Source organism: Neofelis nebulosa, chromosome 11, assembly GCF_028018385.1.
Source record: "Neofelis nebulosa isolate mNeoNeb1 chromosome 11, mNeoNeb1.pri, whole genome shotgun sequence".
Classification (NCBI taxonomy): Eukaryota; Metazoa; Chordata; class Mammalia; order Carnivora; family Felidae; genus Neofelis; species Neofelis nebulosa.
This window is the reverse complement of record NC_080792.1, coordinates 65,872,469-65,895,434: the sequence shown is the minus strand read 5'-3', so window position 1 is coordinate 65,895,434 and position 22,966 is coordinate 65,872,469. Positions and strand designations below refer to the sequence as shown.

The following is a 22,966-nucleotide window of genomic DNA, read 5'->3' as shown; positions in this document are numbered from 1 at the left end:
GTTTTTTGCTGTTACTGATAATGTGTGTCCTGATGTGTGGTTCTGTGAAAGAAGTGCTGGCTTTGGGAGCCTGAGCACACAGTCCTCCATTCCTGTCTCTCAAGTCCGCCCTCTCAGAGCAGAAAAGAGATGTCCTGTGGCGCTCGCCAGTGCTGTGGCCCTGATGGATGGCTGAGACTCTTAACTTGGGGCGAAGTGTGGTAGTTGGTGTTTCAGGAAAATTAGTAAGCCCTGAGCCTTATACATCAGGTTCGGTTTTTTCTGACATTACTTGTGTAAATGAAAGGTGAGGGGCGCCTGGGTGTCTTGGTCGGTTAAGCGTCTGACTTCGGCTCAGGTCATGATCTCACAGTTCGTGGGTTCGACCCCCATGTCAGGCTGTATTCTGAAAGCCCAGAGCCTGAAGCCTGCTTCAAATTGTGTGTCTCCCTCTCTATCTGCCCCTCCCCCACTCTGTCTCTGTGTCTCTCAAAAATAAATAAACATTAAAAACAAAAACAAAATAATAATAAAGTAAACTCTTTGGGGTGCCTGGGTGGCTCCCTGGATTCGTGATGCCAACACAGGCCTCCATGCTGTGAGCTTGAATACGTAGGCCAGGCTGCTCTCGACCCCCACAGCCCAGTGGGCACTCCTGTCTCAGGTTGCACGCCCCTTTCCACCCACCCATGCACTGTGTTTGTTGCAATCACCTTGTCTGTTATCCCTCTGACCTCAAGATGATCACTGCAGCCTTGGCCCAAGGTGTGAGGGAAGTAAGAGCCCAGTTCCCGTTCACCACCACCACCTCAGCTGCCGTCCATTCAAGTTCTACCGCTTTGGGTGGACAGCCCTCTCAGCACAGGTACTTATGGGGCAGTGCCCAGGGCCCCCGGAAAGCTCAGGGCCCTATGAGTACCTTTGTGAGGCACATTGTAATCGTCAGTGACTTCCTTTGCTGTGGTCCTGGAAGTGCCTAACCAAGCTCACATGAGCCAAGCCCAGCTTCTGTTTCTTGAGGGCATAGGAGTAAACACCTGTGTTTATTTGCATTTCAATACTTTGGGTAGCTCTGGTATTTTCATTTGGTGGAGAAGATGGGAGCTAATTTTCTTACGTTAAAGTTTAAGGTTTTGGGGGTGCCCTGCTGGCTCAGTCAGTGGAGCATGTGACTCTTGATCTCAGGCTCGTGAATTCGAGCCCCACATTGGGGATAGAGTTTACTTAACAAAAAAGAAATGAAGAAATTTAGTGTTTTAGATAGTTATGGTAGTGCCTCTTTTTGTGGTAACATAAAACTGAAGCTAAGCAGATAGTTTTGCTTTCTTGAGCTGTGCGGATAGTCACCAGCCATATGTATGTATTTACATTTAAACTAATAAAAATTACATTAAAGTAAAACTCCAGTTCCTTAAGTTGAAATTCAGTTACATATCAAGTGCCTGGTGGCACCATGGGGAAGCCGGTGGCTATTATACTGGACAGCACAGATTGTAGATCAAGTCAAGCTTGTGGAAAGTTCTGTAGGACTGTGCTGTTCTAGAATTTCCTGTGTGGAGTGTAGAATTTACTACACACTTTCCTTTCTAGGTATATAAAGACTTCTGTGTACATCACACGTTTTCAGAGATATGAATTCCTGGCTTTCCATTACTGTATGACATCTGGAATTCTTCCATGGTGTATTTGTTTGTTTAACAAATTGTCGCAATGTGCATTCTGTGGGCCAGGCCCTGTTCTGAGATTCTGAGAATAAAATGGTAAGGAGGTTCCCTCATCTTACGGGCTTTCCATTTTAGTGGGTTTGCTGTGAAAACTTCAGACTTGCCAAAACTGTAAGATTCCGTTTCTATCATAAGGCAGATAGATGCATCTCTAATCCTAGCAGACAATCCTGCCCTTCCCTGACGGCGCATGTGCAGACACTGCCATTGCTGCAAGTGAGGGAGGTAGTCTGTGCAGGACACTGCCATCGTCTGTCTGGCCCTAGGCCCTGTACCATACTGCCACATGCCACAGAAACAATGGCACGAGCTTTCCTGAGATCATGGCCTTGCCATTTGGCAGCATGGTCTATCGTCACTCTTCCTGCCTCCTGACCCCTATGAGTCACCCCAGGTGTGCCAGTAGCAATTGCTCATTGACGAGTGTGAGTTCTTTGGCATCGGCCTCCCATTTGGTAGTTGTTGCATAACAGGAGGCAGAAGTAGCTAGAATCTGCTGGTAAAAAGGCCTTATGACAGAGCTTGCTAGAGGAACAGAAGTTGTGGGGCAGGAAAGTAGGCCTGTAACCTAGGTGGCACGGAGGGCTGGGCAGGGCAGAGCCCGGGCACAGCTCCTCGCGACCCAACGCTGCATAGGGTCCTCCACATGACTCTTGGCTCGGGGCTCCATCCCTTGGAGCATCAGGCACCTGCAGCCCCCAAGCCCTAGTACCTGCCCACATGCCACTATTGAGTGTCTCCCATCCTGGTTCCTTTGATTCTCAGCTCTTTGACCTAGAGCTGCTTGTTTTCCTTTCCCGCAGGCTCTCAGTCTCCATTGGGTTGACAGGTTGGGTTATTGGGTGTGGGGAAATGACCTTGGCATCAACATGCAGGGCTGACTTTTGTAAGACCAATAAAATCCCTAACGTTTTGAGTATGTGGTATATGCCAGGCCTTGAATTACTTCTGTGTATGGACTTGTTCGTTCTCACTGCAGTGGGTCTCAGTTCACGCGTTTAGGAGAAGTCCTTGTAGTCACCCCTTCAGCAGTGGTAGGTGTCCACTTCTGTCTGGCCCTCTAACAGTGCTTGAAGCTGGAGGAGCCACTGCCACCTGCAAAACAGACCCAAGACGCTCAAATTAAATCCTCGGCCCAGGCTCCGCATCCTTCCCTCTTCCCACCCTGACCTCTCAGCAGGGTCCTGGCTTGCAGGCTCAAACCCACTCCCCCAGCCTCCTTCTTCCACCCCTGCAACAGTGGCAGACACACTGTGGGCATTTGGCCTGCCACAGACCTGGCTCCAGAATTGGTGTGCAGCTGTTTTTGTGTCTGTGCCCTCCCAATCTAGTCCCTCCTGAGAAAAGCTAGTTTATTCCAGAAATGCATCATTACAGTGTAGCCAGAAGCCAACCCTGCCATCCAGCAGGCGCCCCAACTGAGCCCTCAGCAGCCACCAGCACCTTCAGACCTTGACACAATGTGCACAGTGCCTATCTGGTTTATTCTTTCCTTGCGGCAACAAATTGGGTTCAGGAAAACAGGCAGAATAGAAAGTCTGTTCTTCTGTCAGCCCTTCAGGAGACAGGGCTCTCTCATCTCAGCCTCTTCTTTGCCCCCCGACCCTGCACTGTGTCCCTTGACTGCATCTTCATATTGTGGGGGAGCACTTCATGATCCTGACAACGACAAACCTGGATTCTGTGCTGGACACATGCTGGACGACGTGCCTAGCACAGGAGTCCAGAGGGTACTTGGGATCCCTGGCAATGTAAGCAGATGGTGCCATAGTGGAGTCCATATTCCTCTTTACCCTGTAGAGTGACTCCTGGGGATGTGTCATGTACAGGGGCCAGGAGTATGGGGCAGTTCCAGGGATGTCCGGTGGGCATGGGTGGTCCCAGGAGGGTTAGAGTATATGGTGCCACCAGCCTTTCCACAGGTTATTTCATAGCACATAGCTCCCCAAACCAGTCTTTCTGCCCTGCAGCCCAGCAGCCTGGCCCTGCCGCCCACCTGTGCTCTGGCTGTGTCCCCTCTGCTTGAACTTTGCCTTCCCTTTCTACTCCCTTTGGGACATTGTGCAGGGTCCCTTCCCAGATACTTTTCCTTGCTCCGTAGGAAAGTAGATGATGCTGAGGTGCCTGGACTCCTCCACTAGTCATGTGACCTTGAGCAAGTCACTTCCCTCTGAACTCTCACTTACCATGTGTGACATGCATGTGACAGCAGGCAGGCACTCAGAGCTCCCTCCCCGAGCAGGTGCAGCACTAGTGTCCAATGGCGTGTGCTAGCTGCTGTGACAGACCTACCTGTGCCGCTTGCAGAACGTGCCTAGGGAGGGAAAATGCAGAGCTGGGTCAGCAGTTTTCCCTTCTGGAGGACTTGATACGTCATTAATGGGACACAGCCATCTTGCTCCCCTCTGCCCCAGAAGCTGGCTAGACCAGATGTAAACCTGAAGACCTGGGGGGGGTTCTATCTCATTAGCCACCTTGCTAGGCCATTTCTTTCCTTCCTCCCTCCCTCCCTCCCTCCCTCCCTTCCTCTCTCTCTCTTTCTTTCTTAAATTTTTTTTAAAAATTTTTTTTTTTAACGTTTATTTATTTTTGAGACAGAGAGAGACAGAGCATGAACGGGGGAGGGGCAGAGAGAGAGGGAGACACAGAATCGGAAACAGGCTCCAGGCTCTGAGCCATCAGCCCAGAGCCTGACGCGGGGCTCGAACTCACGGACCGTGAGATCGTGACCTGAGCCGAAGTCGGACGCCCAACCGACTGAGCCACCCAGGCGCCCCTTAAATTTTTTTTTTAACATTTATTCATTTTTGAGAGAGAGACAGAGCGCAAGTAGGGGGAGGGGCAGAGAGAAGGAGACACAGAATCCGAAGTAGGCTCCAGGCTCTGAGCTGTCAGTACAGAGCCCAACATGGGGTTCAAACTCACGGACTGTGAGATCATACCTGACTGAAGTCAGATACCTGACTGAGCCACCCAGGCGCCCTGCTAGGCCATTTCTTTCTTGACGGAGGCCTTTGCATAGCCCCTCATCCTGGGTGTGTCCGCGGGATTTAGGAGGCCTGGGAGCCTTGGGCTAACCTGGAAGGCCTAAAGGCCTGGGAAAGGGAATATGCTGCCAACTGAATTAGGTATTTTTCCAGTGGAGTTGTCAGATGCAAAGAGATCTGGATTGGATATAGGGAGCCTAGAGGTTTCCTATGGCGGCCTGGAGTGTGGATGTGGGGAGCCTGAAGCTGGACACAGAGGCAGGCTCAGGAGAGGAAACGGAAGCACTGAGCTTGTGCCCCGGGCCCGGGCAGGCCTCTTTTCCCTGTGTCTTGTGGACTTGTGGACTGTAATGCCCAGGGGAGCTGTGTGCAGTCAGTGGCTCCATGGAACCCAGAAGCAAACGGTGTGGGGAAAGTGTGACCTGTTTCCCCATGGTATGAGTGCTGAGGGTACCTTTTATTTTTTCAAACAACTTTTGAAAAATGTTTTTTTTAATTTAATTTATTTTTTTAATTTACATCCAAGTTAGTTAGCATATAGTGCAACAGTGATTTCAGGAGTAGATTCCTTAATGCCCCTTACCCATTTAGCCCATCCCCCCTCACACAACCACTCCAGTAACCCTCTGTTCTCCACATTTAAGAGTCTCTTAAATTTGTCCCCCTCCCTGTTGTTATATTATTTTTGCTTCCCTTCCCTTAAGTTCATCTGTTTTGTATCTTAAAGTCCTCTGTGAGTGAAGTTATATGATATTTGTCTTTCTCTAATTTCGCTTAGCATAATACCCTCTAGTTCCATCCACGTAGTTGCAAATGGCAAGATTTCATTCTTTTTGATTGCCGGGTAATACTCCATTGTGTGCGTGTATGTGTGTGTGTGTGTGTGTGTGTGTGTGTGTGTGTGTGTGTACACACACGCACACACACACACACACACACCACATCTTTATCCATTCATCCATTGATGGACATTTGGGCTCTTTCTATACTTTGGCTATTGTTGATAGTGCTGCTGTAAACAAAAAGAGACCCTCTTTCTCTGCATCCTCACCAACATCTGTTGTTGCCTGCGTTGTTAATATTAGCCATTCTGACAGGTGTGAGGTGGTGTCTCGTTGTGGTTTTGATTTGTATTTCCCTGATGATGAGTGATGTGGAGCATTTTTTCATGTGTCGGTTGGCCATCTGAATGTCTTCTTTGGAGAAGTGTCTATTCATGTCTTTTGCCCATTTCTTCACTGGATTATTTGTTTTTTGGGTGTTGAGTTTTATAAGTTCTTTATAGATTTTGGATACTAACCCTTTAAATGATATGTCATTTGCAAATATCTTCTCCCATTCTGTCAGTTGCCTTTTAGTTTTGCTGATTGTTTCATTTGCTGTGCAGAAACTTTTTATTTTGATGAGGTCCCAATGGTTCATTTTTGCTTTTGTTTCCCTCGCCTCCGGAGACGTGTTGAGTAAGAAGTTGCTGCAGCAATGTTTATTTATTTTTGAGAAAAAGAACACAAGCAGGGGAGGGGCAGAGAGAGAGAGAGAGAGAGAGAGAGAGAGAGACACAGAATCTGAAGCACGCTCTAAGCTCTGAGATGTCAGCATAGAGCCTAATGTGGGGCTCAAACCCACAAACCATGAGATCATGTCCTGAGCCAAATCAGATGCTTAACTGACTGAGCTACCCAGGCATCCCTATTTTTCTTTTAATGTTTTATTTATTTTTGAGAGAGAGCAAGAGCGAGCATGAGCACAAGCAGGGGAGGGGCAGAGAGAGAGGGAGAGAGGATCTGAAAAGGCAGAGACACCATTGAAGGGCTCAACCTCACGAACCATGAGATCATGACCTGAGCCAAAGTCAGACATTTAACTGACTGAGCTGCCCAGGTGCCTTTTAAAATACAGTTTCAGGGGCATCTGGGTGGCTCAGTCTGTTGGGCGTCCTACTTCAGCTCAGGTCATGATCTCACGTCTCATGGGTTTGAGCCCCGTGTCCAGCTCTGTGCTGACAGCTCAGAGCCTGGAGCCTGCTAAGGATTCTGTGGCTCCCTCTCTCTCTGCCCCTTCCCTGCTCATGCTCTGTCTTTCTCTCTCTCAAAAATAAGTAAACATTAAAAAAATTTTTTTAAATATAGTTTCATACATTTAGGTGGGAAGTGAACTAGGCAGTGGCCTTCTCGTTGCGGTGGTTTTGCGCCAGCCGTGACACCCTGCAGATACCTCATTTCCCTTCAGAGAAGCACCAGCTTTAGACTAAAGACAAGAGCCATATATACCTTCTAGAAGGGACATGTGCTGGAGCAGAAGCTAAGGCTAAGGCTCCTCCCTGGGGCAGGTGGGGGCAGGAGAGGCCAGGGGAGTTTGAGCTACAGGCTGGAAGAGGGCATATGGCAAGAGGCAGTTTCAGGGAGTGCAGGGCAGTGTGTGGCAGTAGGTCCAGATGAGGAAAAGAGGAGGTGACAGCAGGGGCTTTGCAAGAAACCACTACAAGGAGAGTTCCCATACCTAGCAGGCCAGGCCCAGGGCCTTCTTCCTCTTGGCACCATCCATTTCTCTACCTGGGCTCTTCCAAAATGGCCTGTTCACCTTCCTAGTCCTGGGAGTTTGTTGGCACCCGAGTGGATTCTAGAGCCTGTTTTCCACCGCTGGGCAGGGGCCATGCTGCTTGCCATGGGATTCAATGTATCCCAGCACTGTGAAGGCGAGTCCTGCCTAGGAGAAATCTGCTGCATTTGGTTCAGCTCAGCACACTAAGCTGCCCTAGGCCCCGTTTCTGATGTTGCTGACATCAGTGTGAATCACCTGGGACCATTTTGCTTCACTTGGCAGAGCAACTGGGCCCAGCAGCTGGAGGCCTGAGCTTGTGTGTTCCTGTCCCTCTGCTCCCAGGCCTGGGGCCTAGTCACAAGTGGTGGGACAGCTCATTCTGTTTGCAGATGTGCTGGTGGGCCAGTGGCTTGGGTTTGGTGCCGCTCTGACCCAGCTGCGTTAGAAGTGTGATAATGTAGCTTCCGGGTCCCCTACCATGCCAGCGTCCCATGTAGCTTCTCTGGCCTATACACCCTGTGGGAGGAGAATGATGTTTGACTCTAGGAGCTTTGTCTGGTATACTGGAAGAAAGGTCAGGGCCCCTTGCCCAGCCAGGAGAATGGGCAGGCAAGGAGGGCGGGCATCCTGTCTTCCTGGTGGGATCTGGGTTCTTCTAAATGCTTTTTCTTATTCCCTGATTCAAGGACCAAGAGACTAGCAACCCCCAGAGTGATCCCCACCCAGTCCCCCTAGCACTGTGGCAGAGGAGTGTGTGGGAGGGAGGCGTGGAGCTGTGGCCCCAGATGTCACCAGTGTCTGGAGTGCCCTGGGAGAAGTGCCAGATTTCATCTGCAGAACTGGATGGTCCAAGAGTTAGGGTTGGGGGTTGTGGGCTGGGCTACAGGAAGCAGGCTCTGAGGGGATGCTCAGGGGCTTGACTAGGGTGTGGAAGAAGCCACCACCTCCAATCCTTGGAAGCTCTGAAACTGGCAGGGCCTTTGGATTGGTCCTGGGCGAGGCAGCTCTCTGTGGGACTCACTCAAATGTCAGACCGAGGATCCTCAGGCCACCTGTGCTGGCAAGGGCTGACACAGGGGCCACTTTGCTCCCATTAAACCTGAGACACAGCCTCCCACTGTGGCCTGATGGCTGAGGGGGTTCATGGAAGCATGTAGGAAGACAGTCCCATTTGTCACAGAGCACATTCCTCACAGGCACACAGATGAGAGAATCACAGGCTGGGGAGGCCAGGCAGCACCATCCAAGGCCATAAGTTTCTCTGGCTCCCACACCTGTGAGGTAGAGACATAGGAATGTCCTGTCCCAGCTTAGAAGCCTGTAGACTTTATGGTCTCCCTGCCAAGGAGCAAGGGCTACCCAGCATGGCCTTTCGGCCAGCACTTCAGTGATCATGGACTTGTGTCCATCCTTGGGGTGGGGAGCTGTACCTATGTTTGTATTCACAGGGTAGGGCATCTGAAGGAAGGTGTGCGGGTGAAGCTGAGAGGGAGAGGGGGCTTGTTTGTGCAGATGGAATCTGTGGGCCTGGGGTGGGGGGAGGGAGCAAGGGTGCAGCAGGAGTGAGAGTGTGTGGCAGGCAAGAGCAGGCTGAGCCCCCTCCACTTCCAGGTCAGCCAGAACAGCCTCACCATGCTGTCCTCACCATCGCCGGGCCAGCAGGTGCAGACCCCGCAGTCGATGCCCCCTCCCCCCCAGCCGTCCCCGCAGCCTGGCCAGCCCAGCTCGCAGCCCAACTCCAACGTCAGGTAGGCCTGGCCGGGGTGGCCCTCCCTGCCTGGCTCCCAGCGCGGGCCCCACCTCGTGCCCCAGCTCACAGATGCATCTGCTTTTGCTTTGCTGCAGCTCCGGCCCTGCCCCTTCCCCCAGTAGCTTCCTGCCCAGCCCCTCACCGCAGCCCTCCCAGAGTCCAGTGACGGCACGCACCCCGCAGAACTTCAGTGTTCCCTCCCCGGGACCTTTAAACACCCCTGGTAAGTCAGGCCTGGGGTGGGTGTGTGATCCAGGGACCAGAGCCCATCATGTAACCCATACACAGCCCTGTGGGTTGAGGTGCTGAGATTCACCCCCTTACCCTCTGGAGGCCTCGGCTTGTAATGGCTTGGGTGAGCCCTAGATCCCCCACCTTGAGGGTTTGCAGAGAGCCCGGGCTTGTGGGCTGAAGCCGCATTCACCACATTGTGTTCTGCAGTGAATCCCAGCTCGGTCATGAGCCCAGCTGGCTCCAGCCAGGCTGAGGAGCAGCAGTACCTGGACAAGCTGAAGCAGCTCTCCAAGTACATCGAGCCCCTACGCCGTATGATCAACAAGATCGATAAAAATGAAGGTGCGGCTGGGCCAGGGCAGGGGTGCAGTGGAGGGGGCGGGTGGGATGCAAGTACCCCTGGCACGTGTCTTAGTAGCCCCTCTCTGTCCCAGACAGAAAAAAGGATCTGAGTAAGATGAAGAGCCTTCTGGACATTCTGACAGATCCCTCTAAGCGGTGAGTTTTGCCCCTAGTCCTGGGGGCAGGACAGTGGTGTGCCCATGTCTGGCAGCTTGGTTAGCCCAGCCTTGGACGGGCATTTGGTGGTGAGACGAATTTTAAAGAAGGGGCCTCGGGCCTCCACAGGTGACTCCAAGCCCTTGGCCCCTTTCCTGTGCCAGTATCCAGCCCCTGCCCTGCCCCTGACTTCCCAGTGGCCTTGGGCAAATGACTGCATCTCATTTACTCCATTGCAAAAGGAGTGACTATGGCTCACCCGGGTTGGCTGTGAAAATGAAACAAGACATCGCCTTGAGAAGCACTTGTAAGGCATTGGAGCCCTGGTTCACAACATGGCACACGTGCCCTGCCCCCACCTGCCAGCTGTGCTGCTCTGAACGCCAGAGACGGGCCAGCTCTGCAGAACTGTGTACATGGACTGGCCTTTGGGTTCTGTCCCTATTTCTGCATCAGTTTGGCTATGCTCCCTTCTAGAAGATCTTCTCTGTTCTATGTACTGTGCAAAATGCTAGAAACTGCAGAACTAGATGTATTGGAGCTGGGCAGCACTCAAGCCTCTAGGCTCGATCCCTCTTTGGGTCTCTAGGGCCTGGGGCAGGGACCTGGCCTCTGTCTCTCCCCCTGACCCATCACCTTTATGCCCTCTTCTGATGAGCAGGACCGGACAGCTCCTGGACGTGGGACCATCTTGCCTTATACTCTGGGTCTAAGAATAGTTCAATGACTGGGGCTCCTGTGGAGGATTCTGGTGGCCAAGGCTGGTTCCATGCACACCAGGACAAGCTAGGCAGGGAGCGGTTGGGATGAGTGCTCAAGAGCCGCTGACACCTCATCCTTGAGCACCCAGAATCAGTCACATCCCCTCTCCCCATAGGTGCCCCCTGAAAACACTCCAGAAGTGTGAGATTGCCCTGGAGAAGCTCAAGAATGACATGGCAGTGGTGAGTGGGGCACCATGGCCTGGTGGTGTCCAAAGGGCCACAGGCATCTGTGGGGAGAATTCAGAACCACAAGCTGAGAGAAGCCTTCACAGTCAGGAGTGGGCAGAGGGGCCATGCTGCTCAGCCTGGGGACCTTGCCCAGGAGTCTTTTGCCAGGTCAGGTCTGCTGTGCGGAAGGAGAGTATATGTGGGAACATGGGAGAAGTCACCCTGTGGCTGTGGTCCTGGGGTGCTTTCTGCAGCCCCCAGGTGCATGGGCTTTCTTGTATGCCCATCTCCACCATCAGGCCTCCACCCAGCCCTGCCCAGCCCCAGTCCAAGCCCTGGGGGAAGGGAACTCTGGGGAAGGTCAAGGCTGCAGAAGGCAGGAGAATGTATCCAGGATCAGCCGTATTTGTCTCCAGGGGGCAGAGGTTGTGGGGAAGCCACAGAAGTCTGGCTGTGAAGGATAAGGACTTCAGGGTCTGGAAAGCCTCCCCAAGAGTGGGCTGCTAACGTCCCCACTCCCCATCCTGTCACAGCCCACGCCCCCACCACCCCCGGTGCCACCAACCAAGCAGCAGTACCTGTGCCAGCCACTCCTGGATGCCGTCCTGGCCAATATCCGCTCACCTGTCTTCAACCATTCCCTGTACCGTACATTCGTGCCAGCCATGACGGCCATCCACGGCCCACCCATTACGTACGTACAGTCCAGGGTTCAGCCTCGCAGTGGGTGGTGGGCCGTGGGCCACGGGCCACAGCCTAGTGTGGTGTGGTGACCATGGTGGTCTCTTCCAGGGCCCCGGTGGTATGCACTCGGAAGCGTAGGTTTGAAGACGATGAACGGCAGAGCATTCCTAACGTGCTCCAGGGGGAGGTGGCCAGATTAGACCCTAAGTTCTTGGTGAACTTGGACCCATCTCACTGCAGTAACAACGGCACCGTCCACCTGATATGCAAGTTGGGTGCGTACAGGGGAGGGCGGGGCTGGTGCTGTGGGAGAGTGAGTCCTGAACTACAGCCCAAGGCCCTGGAGCAGGCCCAGCACAGGCCCGCATGATCCATGTGGACAGGCACTTGGCCTCCCACAAACAGGCATGCTCACACCACACCCTGAAGCCCACCATCCCTGTGTCCTCCTGGATCCTCACACATACCTGGCCCAGGAGGTGCTCTGAGGGCAGAGCCCTGAGCCCACAGACTCTTACCTCTCACCGGCCTGCCGGGCAAGCCCCTCCCTCCCAACCAGACATGGCTGTGCTTGCCTGAGGCCTTAGGGAGATGTGGAAGTGGGAATCAGAGTGACCTCCAGACTGCAGCAAGCCTCACCAGAACCTTTTGGGATATGAAGAGCCCTGTTTAGAGCAGGGCTATGAGGCAGGGCAGCCTGGGCCAGGTCACAGGCATAGACACATGTGTTGCAGATGACAAGGATCTCCCAAGCGTGCCGCCGCTGGAGCTCAGTGTGCCTGCCGACTACCCCGCCCAGAGCCCACTGTGGATTGACAGGCAGTGGCAGTACGGTGAGCCAAGAGGACAGCCTTGGGGAGGCCTCACGGCTGCCGTCTAGGGACCCTGGTAGGGGGCATCAGCTCAGGGCAACCGAGATTTGCTCTGTGCCCCGCAGCTGAGGCCCCTCCTCCCCTTTCTCTGCTGCCCCTTTGTGGGCAGGAGTGGGTTGCCCAGAAGTCACTTGGGAAGAAAGGGGTCCATCCTGTGTCTGCAGGGCGGTCACCTATAGTGAGAGAGAGGCGAGCAGGTCCAACCGCCTTTGTGGGCCTCTGCAAGGCTGTTACGGGAGTACAGAAGGAGCTTGGGCTTATGGAGACCCACCTGGGTGACATGGCTTCAAACCAGAGGCCCGGAGAGACCCCTGTTGATGGTGGCCAGTCCCCCTGCAGTGCAGAGCTGGTGCATAGGGCTGGGATCCCAAGGCTGTCCCTGAGAGAAAGCCCTGGGCTCCAGACCTGTTCACATTCCAGTTCTCCACTGACGCATGGGCCTGGGAGGGGACCGTGTTGGCCACCCCACTGTGTGCGGGAGATGGCATCCTGGTCATGTTGACTGGCTTCGATGCCCTAGACGCCAGCCCTGTGTCTGTGGGGTGGCCTTTCATAAAGAGTTGCTTGTGCAGCCCAGGGTCAGGCCCAGCACTGGCTGTCCCGGCGGAGGTCACAGCGGCACTCATGGCCCATTGCTCTGTTGCAGACGCCAACCCCTTCCTGCAGTCAGTGCACCGGTGCATGACCTCGAGGCTGCTGCAGCTCCCGGACAAGCACTCGGTCACAGCCCTGCTCAACACCTGGGCGCAGAGCATCCACCAGGCCTGCCTCTCCGCCGCCTAGCCACCCACCCACTGGGGACCACGGGGATAGCCGGCAGCCTTGTCGGGGCCACAGCGGACATGCACCTCACGTTGGACATTTCTAGGTGTTGGCTCCCTTAGAGAACCTGGGCTTAGATTAGCTTTCCTGCTTTTATCTTCTGCCTTGGGGACCTGCCAAACATTTTCCCATACTTGTACGTGACTGGGGCAGGTGGCTGTGGAGCTGGCTGCTTCGTGGTGGGGTTGGGACTCCCCCACCCCCACTCCCCCCCGGGAGTCGGACATGCCTCAGCCCTGTGTGCTCCTCCTTGGGCTGCTGTCCCCTTGGCTTCTCCAGGGCCCATGTCCTTCCTCAGCAGCCTGGGGGAGAACTCCAGGTCTCGTTAGAGCCTCTTGTGTGCCAGAAAACTTTTTGTTTCTGTAGGGGAACATGGAGAGCATAGGAAACCCTGAAAACACACACAGAATTCTCTGGTCACGGTTTTGGGTTCAGACCCTTCCACCATTGCCGTGGGGGGCACGCCACTGGGAAGCTCCTGGATCCAAGGGCGGCTGGCTGCGTCTCAGAAGGAAAGTCGGCCAGCAGGCAGTTGTGAATCCCCTGCCATCACCTGGGACTCATACCTCATGGCATTCTCCCTTTAAGAGCCATGGGGGTCTGCTCAGCACTGTGGGGGTGCCTAGGGAGCAGGGACACCTGAGTGGATCCTGTACCTGGCACCGTGCCCACTCACTGGGCACTTGGGCCTGTTCTTGGGTCAGGGCAGCATCCTCAGGACCTGGCGTCATCAGAGCTGCTCCAGCAGAGAGTGAAAGCTCCCTGACAGGGCATCAGCCCTCTGGCAATGAGAGGTTTCCCCTTTTGTATGTGCACTACCGTGTCATCTGTGGTTCTTATAATAAATTTATTATTCCTGTGTTTGTCATGAGTTTGTCACTGTGTCCCCTCCCACAAGTCTGGGACCACTATCCAGTGAGGTACGCTTTCAGGGCTGAGCCAGATTCCTCACCTTGGAGACGGCCGTGGATGCCCAGACCTTAGTTCACCCTTTTTTGACAGTATCAGTGCCTCATCCTGGTTTACCCTGAGGTTTCTGGCAAAGCTCCTGCTGCCCAAAGAAGAGGCAGAGATCAGCACTGAGGAAATGGCCAGTGGGGACAGTAGCCCTGTCCTGCCAGGGGAGGGTCGACACTAAACTGACCACACCCATGAGACCTAGGAAGCTTCGGTTCTGGTGAGTAAGGGGGTGGTGAGGCTCTTGGGTGGGAATCTCAGGGTGGGGCCCCAGCGCCCTGGAGAGGACCATTCTCCCATGGCCGTGGCCCTCCACAGCAGAAGGCAGGCTCGGTAGGATGGCTCGTTAGCTGGGATTGTCAGTGTGGAGGCTGGACGGCGCTGTGGCAGGGGGGACGGGACTTGCCCTTGTGCCTGGAAGGCAGTCCCAGCCCAGCCAAGGGCCAGGAAACCCCCTGCACTCAAAGAAGGGTGCATGCTGTGCCTGCCCGTGGCGCAGGGCACCCACCAGGCCCTGGACAAGTCCTGGTGACTGCCCCAGTGGGCCCCTCCCACCGCAGGGAGCAGAGCTGGGGGCACATGGCAGGGCAGCCATGTCAGAGAGCGGTGAGGGATGAGGTTCACAAGTGGAGAAACGAGCTTTATTTCCAGTCTTCAACAGGTAGGGTAATACTCATTTAATGTGTTTTTGTGTAAATGCAGAATAGCAAAATACCGAGCAAGAAAATAGTGTCTCGGTTCTGAGAGCAACCAAGTACTTTATCTGCCATGAACTTTGCTTATCTGGAATTTCGCGCGGCCTAAACGTGTTCGAATTCTTTTGAAGTGCTATCTAGAGAGGGTTAGCGTCTCCAGCTGTAGGGCACTGGCCTGGCCCTGACCTGGCATGCAGACGCCGACACGTGCCGCCCGCCTCAAAGGACAGAGCGGTGCAGCCGCCGGCGCTGCACCACCTGCAGCCTTTTCTGCCGCTCAGCAAAGTTACTCTTCAAGGTCTGCTTCAGCGCGGGCAGGATGGGGCGCTCTGCCACGGGCATAGGGCTCAGAATCAGGCTGGTAGGGCAGAGGGAGGTCACTACAGGTGCCCCCGGGAGCAGGAGCGGAGACTTGGCTGGCAGCAGGGCCCCAGGCAAGGCACTGAGCTGTCCCTGCCCCTTATGTACTGGGCTCAGACCACCCCACCCTCCCCCTGCCGGTGGGACTCACCATTTCTTGGGGATGCCCTTGGTGGGGACCTTGGGGAGCTGCATGGCTCCCTGGTGAAGGGCCTCCTGGTCCCTGGTGAAAGAGGAGTCGGTAGTGAGCCCCAAAAGAGCAGACCTCACCGGGATGCGGTGGGGGCCACGCCGAATCACTCACTTGGGAGAGCTGGGGCCGGCCTCCTCAGATGCAGCCTTGGGCCTCCTCCGGTTCCCTTCCAGGAGGGCCTTGAGGTGCTGCAGCTGGAAGGCAGGGAGAAGAGGGGCAGTGGGCGGGGTCTGCGGAGGCACTGGGGTCCCCGCTGCCTGAGCCTCACCTCTTGGGCCTGCAGGAGGTTGGCGTTCCACAGCTGGCGGATGACCACTTCGCACTGCTGAAGCGTGGTGGGCTTGCGCAAGTGCAGGGGCAGATTCATCACGGGGGGCTGCTTGCCCTTGTGCTGGCTGCCTGCCACCCAGGGGGCTGCTGAACTGGACGTCTCCACTTCTTCATCTCTGGAACAGGCACTACAGCAGCCCAGAGCTAGCCTGCCAGGATTGGTCTAACCACCCGCCACCTCTCTTGAGGGCGGCATCCACACCAGTGTGCGGCTGGTGTGGGGAAGAAGGGTGTGTCTACACAGCCTCCTCGGGGTCTGGTTCCCTTCTGCTGACCAGGGTGCTCCAGACGCCAGGTGGCGGGGGTGGGGGGCCACTCTGGTGCCAGCTGTGACCTGGGCGTATCCCTTCCTCTCCCCTCAAGGTGCACTGAGGGTCAGATGTGGTTCAAGCTGTGTGACTGCCCTCAGTCCTGACCCCACACCCGTGGGGCTGGTTGAGAGGGACTCTCAGTAAGGACCGTGCAGAGAAGCAGGACCCCGTCCTGCTGGCTGAACTACCCAGGGGACAACAGGGTCTCTTCGGATGCAAAGTCCAGGTTCACTGCTGCTTTCCAGGAAGTCCCAGAAACAGGTGTCAACCCGGTCTTGCTCTGGCCTGCTGGCTCTGTGCCTTGCGGAGGCCAAGCACATTTCCCAGGGTGAGCCCAGGAACCCAACTTACTGTTGTTCTTTTGCTTGTTGTCTTGGTGAAAAGCAAACTAATGTAAAGGCCAAGTTACTTGGTTCCATTTCTGTGAGAAATTAGTTTCTGGGCTGCTGTTGGCACCCTCGTGTGGGCTCAGGTCAGCACAGGGCATTGCCCGCCAGATGGGCCTGCCTGGAGTGAGTCTGCTTTCACTCTGGAGACTGACCCATTTGGAAGGGCAAGGCAGCTGGCTGCTTCCAGAATGTGAACCTACGAAATGCAACGCTGGGCCCACAGGGTACAGGTGAGCCCTTACTTGGCCTGCCCCTGCACCCCTGGAGCGTTGTCCCGCTTGCTCTTGTGAAACAGGGCAGCAGCTGGGGTCTTCTCTTCCAGGTCCGTCTTCGGAGGAATGTCAGTTTTTGAGTCTTGCTTCTTGGAGAAGCTGGGCCGGGGCCTGGCCTTTCCTTGAGAGTTGGCTGTAGATCAGACCCAGACAGGGCAGTCACTGTGGGTGGGCATCAAGAGCCAGGGCCCACGTCCTCCAGGATTGGCTGTGAGTGCCCAAGGAGCGCCTGCCCTCTGCCTCGGTTTCCTCCTTGTAAAGGAGAGATGGTAACAGAGTCCCCATTGTGGGGGCTGCCAGGTGACCCAAAAAGGGGGTCTGTGGGTGGTGCCTGCTGAACGCTCTAAAACTACTGCTGCTGTAGAAGCTGGCCTCCCCCTACTTGTACTGGGTCAGTCTCCCATGCCTCGGGGAAGTCCAGGGGTCAGGGTGGCCCCGCAGCTGTTCCCTGACTCTGAAGCAGCACCCCATTTGGGGCAAAATGAAACTGTATGAGAGTTCTGGGACCCGGCCTGCACAGACTTCCTTTCCACGGACAAGGCCCACGGCCTGCCTAGGCCCTGCGTGGAAGGGGCAAGGGCCACACCCGGGGAGGATGCCTGGCCTCTCAGGGAGGCCGAGTGCAGAGAAGGGGCTATTAGCTCCCCTCACTCTGCAGAGGACACCACAAGCCCAGAACGCTAGGCAGGGCTGTCCCACCTGTATCCACCTGCTTTCAGGTGTTTGTCGTGTTTGACAAGCAGGGCTTCTGCCAGGCTGCCCTTGGAAGACCACTTAGGAAGGCTCAGGGGCTCCTCTCTTTGTATGCAGGCAGGGTGTGCCTGCCACAGGACCTTGTGCCCCACGTTGATCTGACGTTCACTTCCTTTGTAGCCAACCCCGCTTTCGCTTTCGTAGTCTCCCTCTGGCCAATCCATGGTCCTGTCACACCCCGCCTCGGCTCCTTCCTGCTGGTGTCAGCTGACGGCACCTGGCGGCCACCCTCTCTGGCTCCCTTCAGCTACTCCTTAACCCTTAAGTCCACAGAGCTTGGCAAAGGTGCAATCTGGTCAGCACCCCACACTGGCCATCGGGGCCCAGGGCCCCAGTGGGGCACGTGCCCCTCCCCTGACCCTGAGTTCACAGAGGGTGCTGGCATGCCACCTGACAAGGTCGAGTTTGAGACGGACTTGATGGACTGAAAGCTGGAATTGGAGGTGCTGCCTGTGGGAAGTGCACCGGGTTAGTCTGAGATGGTGGCAGCACCACCTTGGTCCCAGCTTTCCCGGACACTTCTGTGCCCCGCTGTTGGGAGGGGCCAGGCCACCCGTACCTTCCTCCTGGCCCTGCAGGCCTGTGTGTTTGTGTTTGTGTTTGTGTTTGTGCAGAGCCCTCCCCCCCTGCTCTGGTGAGGCAGAACCAAGGCCAAGGGGAAGGTGATTTCTGGAAGGGCCATCCAGAAAGCAGCGGGCTTGGGCCCGAAGAAGCAGGCCCTGAATGGGAGGATGGCCTCTTCTGATAGCCCACTGGGGACCCCCGACCCTGCAGGACTGGGACCATTAACAGGCCCTGCCACTTGCCCAGGATAGCTCACTGGAACTGCTCTGCTCCGCTCGAGGAGGGCCCACCACCACTGTTCCCATATTCCATGTCCCCTAGGAAGGGAGCCCCGGGACATCCCCAGACTGGGGCATACCAGGCTAACACCTCTCAGACCACCTCTTGATGTCAGACTTGGCCCCAAAGGTATGTGGGGGGAACAGGCCCAACACAGCCTGAGTCTCCCTGGGCTGGGCTGGAGGACAGGCAAAGAGAAAGGGGCTGTCACGATGAGGAAGGGCCTTAGACGAGTGACTGCAGGTCTCTCTGTCTCTACACTTGGTCACAGCAGACATGGCAGGGAGGATCCCCAGAAGGACTGTGCCCACAGCCGTCTGTGCCAGAGGCACAGGGCTGGGGGCTGCCATAGCAGCAACCCAAGTAAAAGAATCCAGCAGAGCAGCAAGGCTGGGGGCCCGGGGGCAGGGTGGTGGTGGCAGGGGTGGGGTCTCGGCAGCCCCACCCCAAGCTGCTCTTCCTGCTTCCTTACTGCAGACTTCAGGCCTTGGGATCCCCGAGAGCCCCACCTGCTGTGCTTGGGTGCACAGTCACCCACACCATGCCGGGGGGTGGGGGGCAGTGGTGTCTGTCCAGGTCCCCCAGGATTCCTCCCCACTGGGATAGTACATGGGCCAGTGCAGCTAGCTGGGTAGACACAAGCACTCTGGAGGGGCTACTCCTGACAGAAGTAATTTCCCATCAGGCACCCAAGGGCCTCAGTCTTACCTTTCTTTGGCTTTTGATTCATTATTAGCTTGTAATGGAGATCTGAAAGCAAGCATGTGCACTGGTCATTTTTGAAACTGCAGCCATTTGGGGAGAAGAGGTTTTGGCTTGCCCTGTGCACTCCCCGCTGAACCCCTGAGAGACCTCACACATGACCTTAGCAGCCAGGACACTGCCCCATGGGCCAAGCCTTTACCCTGGGTGTCTTAGGGCCAGCAATGCCTCTAGCTGTTCCCTGAGCCAGAGCCCTTGGGTGAGAGCCTCGCCAGGAGTCCATTCCTCTGCCCATGACATCTATAGGGCACCCTCTGCTAGGTGGAGCCCCAAGCTCCAGAAGAACAGAGGTGAGTGAGTCAGGATGACCCAGTCCTCCAGGAGCCCCTAGTCATGGATGAGCAAATGCGGTCAGAGCAATGATCAAGTGACACCCAGAACGTGGGCTGGCCACATCCAGCCTGGGCATCAGGGAGGGACAGGGGTGAGACTCAAGACTCCTTATGTCAGGAGGAGGGAGTCCTGACATCATGGTGAGCCCTTGATCTAATAGCACTTCAGGTAAAGGCAACAGGAGAAAGGTGGGGAGAAACTGAGACAGGGCTAAGAATGTGGGGGCAGGAGTTCCAACTAAAGCATAAGGGAGAAGAGAGGACAGCAGTGTCCCACCGTGATAGGCCTTAAGTTCTGCTTCAGGCCTGGCCCATGGCGGTGAGGAGCCACCAGCGGGGCAAAGTTAGGAAGGACCTGCCCTGAGGAGACGCGGGGGCAGGGGGAGGTGTCCAAGGAGGGGCTGGATGGGAATGGCAAGTCGGCTCTCGATCTGTGTTTAGTTTGTGAAAATCACTGAGCTGTACACTCGCACTTTTTACTTCCATGAAAGTTTTTAGAACAGGCGGGCCCGACTTGCCTAGAGAGGAGACTGCGACCCGGCTTACTGTGGGAAACGCTACACAGCCAGACCACCCTACCAGATCACCAGATGGTGGGGCGGCCCCGTCGACCCCGCCCACGAAGACCCAGGTTTGGGGCCCGGGGGTGCGGAGGAGGCAGGGAGTCCGAGACCCACGTAGCAGGACCCGGGGTGGGGCTTGCTGCCCTGTGTCCTCCTTATACCCTGTTTAAGGGTTTCTAAACCTCGTGTTCTAGAGTCCACGAGTGTTTCGGTACTAGAGGCACCCGGGAGCGGCAGGTCTGCCTCTCCCTCGGGCCCCAGCCGCGGAAGACGCCTCACTCGCGGCCGCGGCGCCCGGACTCACCCTTGTTCTCCCGCTTGAGGTGCTCGATCTCCTCGTGGAGCTTGACCAGTGTCTCCGAGTGCTGCTGCTGCAGGAACTGCAGGCTCTTCTCCAGGTCCACGACCCGCTTCTGCGCCTCGATGAGCCCAACCTGCGTGCTGTGCTGCGCGGGCTGGAGGATGGCGGGCGGGCGCAGGCGCGACGTGCCCCGGGAGCCCGGGAGCCCCGAGCTGGGGGGCCGCTGCCCGGCCGCCGCCACCCCCGCGCTCATGTCGCCGCTGCCGCCGCCTCTGCCGCCGCCTCTGCGGTCGCTGCACTCCCACTTGGTGGCTCGACTGCCCCGGCCTGGTGCCGCGTCGCCATGGAAACGGGCGCCAGCGGGCGAGGGGGGCGGGGCGTGCGGCGGGGCGTCGTCTGTGATGCCCGAGAGACCACGCTGCTGGTGGGGGTGGGGCCTGCGTCAAGTTTGCCTGAGCTCGTACACCCTGACTTTGAAAGGCATCCTCTGAATTAAGGTCAGATAATCGTCCGCCTTTACAGTAGGTCTTACTGTCCAATTTTCTATGCTTGTTTATTTTAATAGTTCGCTTCTGGAATAGATGATATGGATTACATATTCAAAAATCCAAAGGTAGAGGACTTTCTGCTTTATGAAATGTGGACAGAATATATGAAACAGCCACCTGGAAACAACGAGAAGAACAAAAAGCAAAGTGGACGAAGGCAGCTCTTGAAAGAAGAGCTGCTTGGGGCGCCTGGGTGGTTCAGTTGGTTAAGTACCCAACTCTTGAGTCTGGCTCAAGTCACAACTGCGAGATGGAGACCCGTGTCAAGCTCTGCGCTCTCGAGAGCAAGGAGCCTGATTGGGTCCCTCTCTCACCCTGTCTGTCTCTCTCTCTCTCTCCCTCTCTCCTCTCTCTCTGCTCCTCCTCCGCTTGCCTGCTCTCTTTCTCTCAAAATAAATAAATAAAACTATTTTTAAAAAGAAGAGCTGCTTTTTCCCTGAGCTCTCTCTTCTGGTCAGTCAGACCTCAAACAGGAAGCCACAGTCCTATTGGCTGCAGAAGGCAGAGGATGGAGTTTGGGAAGGACACTGCAGCTGGAAACTGAGGGGGCAACACAGTGAAGTTTGGAGCCTCTGCAGGTGAGGAGTTGAAAGCAATAAACTTCAAATATGTGGCTGGCCTGAACTGCCCACAGAATTCCAGGGATTCCAGGGAAAGAGAAAGAGCTGGAAGGCCAAAAGCTGAGAAGAGATTCATTTGCTGCTAGCTCCAGGGGAGACAGAATTTGGAGTCTGACAGAGGAGCTTGGTAAACGCCTCAGTTTTTCTTTTAAACCCCAAAAGGATCACACCTTGGTAATAAAGACTATGTTCTAGAAATAAGAGATTTGCCTTAGAACTAAGGGCAAAATCAGAAAATACCCACCCTCATAAAACTTAAAAGCCCAGCCTCCGCAAGGTTTTGGTGATGTTCCAATAATTCAACCCCCTGGAGAACAAAACTCAACACTCTTCAGAGAATTATAACAGAACCCAGAGTCTCTGTGTCCTGTCATCCATGATGTCTGATATACAATAAAAAATACCAGACATGCCAAGAAACAGACAAATGTGACTGAGTCACGAGAAAAAAAATCCAGATTCAGTCAATGGAAATAGATCTGCAAATAATACTAGATAAGAAAAGTTACAGGAAAGTATTTTATAATGAATGTGATTAAAACCTACAGAAAAAGATGGCTATAGTGAGTGGAATCATAGAAAACATTTTAAATGATTGATAAAGCGTTAAAAATGAAAGGAAAAAAAAAGGAAATCCTACAACTACAAATGTACCTGGATTTCTGGTTTCCTGGTCCAGCCTTGGCAATCATCACTGCCATCCGCACAAAAGAGAAAGTCGCTGACAAGCTGAAAAATCAATGAACTCTTCTTAGATCCATCAGAGAACTGAGATCACAGGACAAACGGCTGCCCCCACATTGGAGAGACAGAGAATCACAACCCACTGGAGCATCAATCTCTGTCTGAACCACTACCAGGGGAGGAAAAGCTAAACTGTAATTGATGAATTGCTGGTGTGGCCAGTGTAGACAAGGGTTAAAGAGTTCAGGGGGCAGAGGTCCAATCTTAAGGGGCCCCGCACCTTTGTGAGTTTAACCTCCAGGAGCCCTACCAGATTCTCATGAGGAAGAAAGATGGAAAAATCCCCTTGTGGTCCCAACAGGAAGAGGGTGAGGCAGCCATTTTGAAGTATTGCCCAGAGCTTTCTGTTTCAGGGATTTCCCTCAAAACAAACTAAGACAGCCCCAAATGCCAAACCGGCTGGGATTTTAATAGAGCCTGACAGACCTGGAGGAAAAGAAATACCTAACTCTAGCCGCTTCTAGCCTTCCCCTCTCTCCACATCTTTCCACCACATCAGTGGGGGCCTGTGTAAAAATGGGATACAAGCGAAAGAATTGCCCATCTCAGAACTAATTTAAGAAGTGTCTAGGGGCATCTGTGTGGCTAAGTTGGTTAAGCATCTGACTCTTGATCTCAGCTTAGGTCTTGATCTCAAGTTCACGAGTTCAAGCCCTACATTGGGTCCCATGCTGGGCATGAAGTCTACTTTAAAAATAATAATAATAATAATAATAAGTTTCTAGGAAAACCCAAAGATAACAAGGAAGACAAATTGAGGGCACCGGAGGAATATTTTGCCTCTGACACCTATGGCTGCAACAAGCAATAAACATGGACTAAACCCTGGCAAGATAAACAAAATCTCATGCTACAGGCCTGTTTACCTCAGTTTCTTCTACACAACACATCATATCGAAATTTCAACAAAAAATTACAAGGCATACTATGAGGTGCCTGGGTGGCTCAGCCAGTCAAGTGCCCAACTTCG

General features: G+C 54.7%; 2 protein-coding genes across 7 annotated transcripts in view; one reads left to right on the top strand and one right to left on the bottom strand.

Moving 5' to 3' along the window:
* Positions 1-13,886, top strand: part of LOC131490505 (mediator of RNA polymerase II transcription subunit 15) — a 67,715-nt gene extending 53,829 nt beyond the window's left edge. For 4 of the 6 annotated variants that reach the window (XM_058692929.1, XM_058692927.1, XM_058692931.1 and 1 more), the window contains 9 exons: positions 8,843-8,979; positions 9,077-9,204; positions 9,423-9,557; positions 9,650-9,713; positions 10,591-10,657; positions 11,179-11,339; positions 11,438-11,604; positions 12,064-12,162; positions 12,848-13,886. In XM_058692929.1, the coding sequence (XP_058548912.1) occupies positions 8,843-8,979; positions 9,077-9,204; positions 9,423-9,557; positions 9,650-9,713; positions 10,591-10,657; positions 11,179-11,339; positions 11,438-11,604; positions 12,064-12,162; positions 12,848-12,984 (1,095 nt within the window). In that variant the 3' untranslated portion in view covers positions 12,985-13,886. Of the gene's footprint in view, positions 1-719; positions 845-8,826; positions 8,980-9,076; positions 9,205-9,422; positions 9,558-9,649; positions 9,714-10,590; positions 10,658-11,178; positions 11,340-11,437; positions 11,605-12,063; positions 12,163-12,847 lie in introns of all 6 variants that reach the window. The other 2 variants (XM_058692932.1, XM_058692928.1) reach the window with 2 other exon arrangements.
* Positions 13,887-14,599: 713 nt separating this feature from the next.
* LOC131490512 (coiled-coil domain-containing protein 74B-like) lies at positions 14,600-20,421 on the bottom strand. Its single transcript, XM_058692945.1, has 7 exons — positions 20,088-20,421; positions 18,835-18,876; positions 16,501-16,663; positions 15,497-15,674; positions 15,340-15,422; positions 15,187-15,258; positions 14,600-15,033 (listed from the first exon to the last, which is right to left on the bottom strand). Exons 1-7 carry the CDS (start codon positions 20,335-20,337, stop codon positions 14,895-14,897), a joined length of 927 nt encoding a protein of 308 aa, XP_058548928.1. The 5' UTR covers positions 20,338-20,421; the 3' UTR covers positions 14,600-14,894.
* Positions 20,422-22,966: the final 2,545 nt, after the last annotated feature.

Coding starts and splice junctions, on each gene's coding strand:
- LOC131490512 (XM_058692945.1), bottom strand. CDS start 20,337: ATGAGCGCGGGGGTGGCGGCGGCCGGGCAGCGGCCCCCCAGCTCGGGG. Junction 18,877..20,087: donor CCTCAAGCGGGAGAACAAGG/GTGAGTCCGGGC, acceptor GCTTGCTTTCAG/ATCTCCATTACAAGCTAATA. Junction 15,259..15,339: donor GCCGGCCCCAGCTCTCCCAA/GTGAGTGATTCG, acceptor CTCTTTCACCAG/GGACCAGGAGGCCCTTCACC.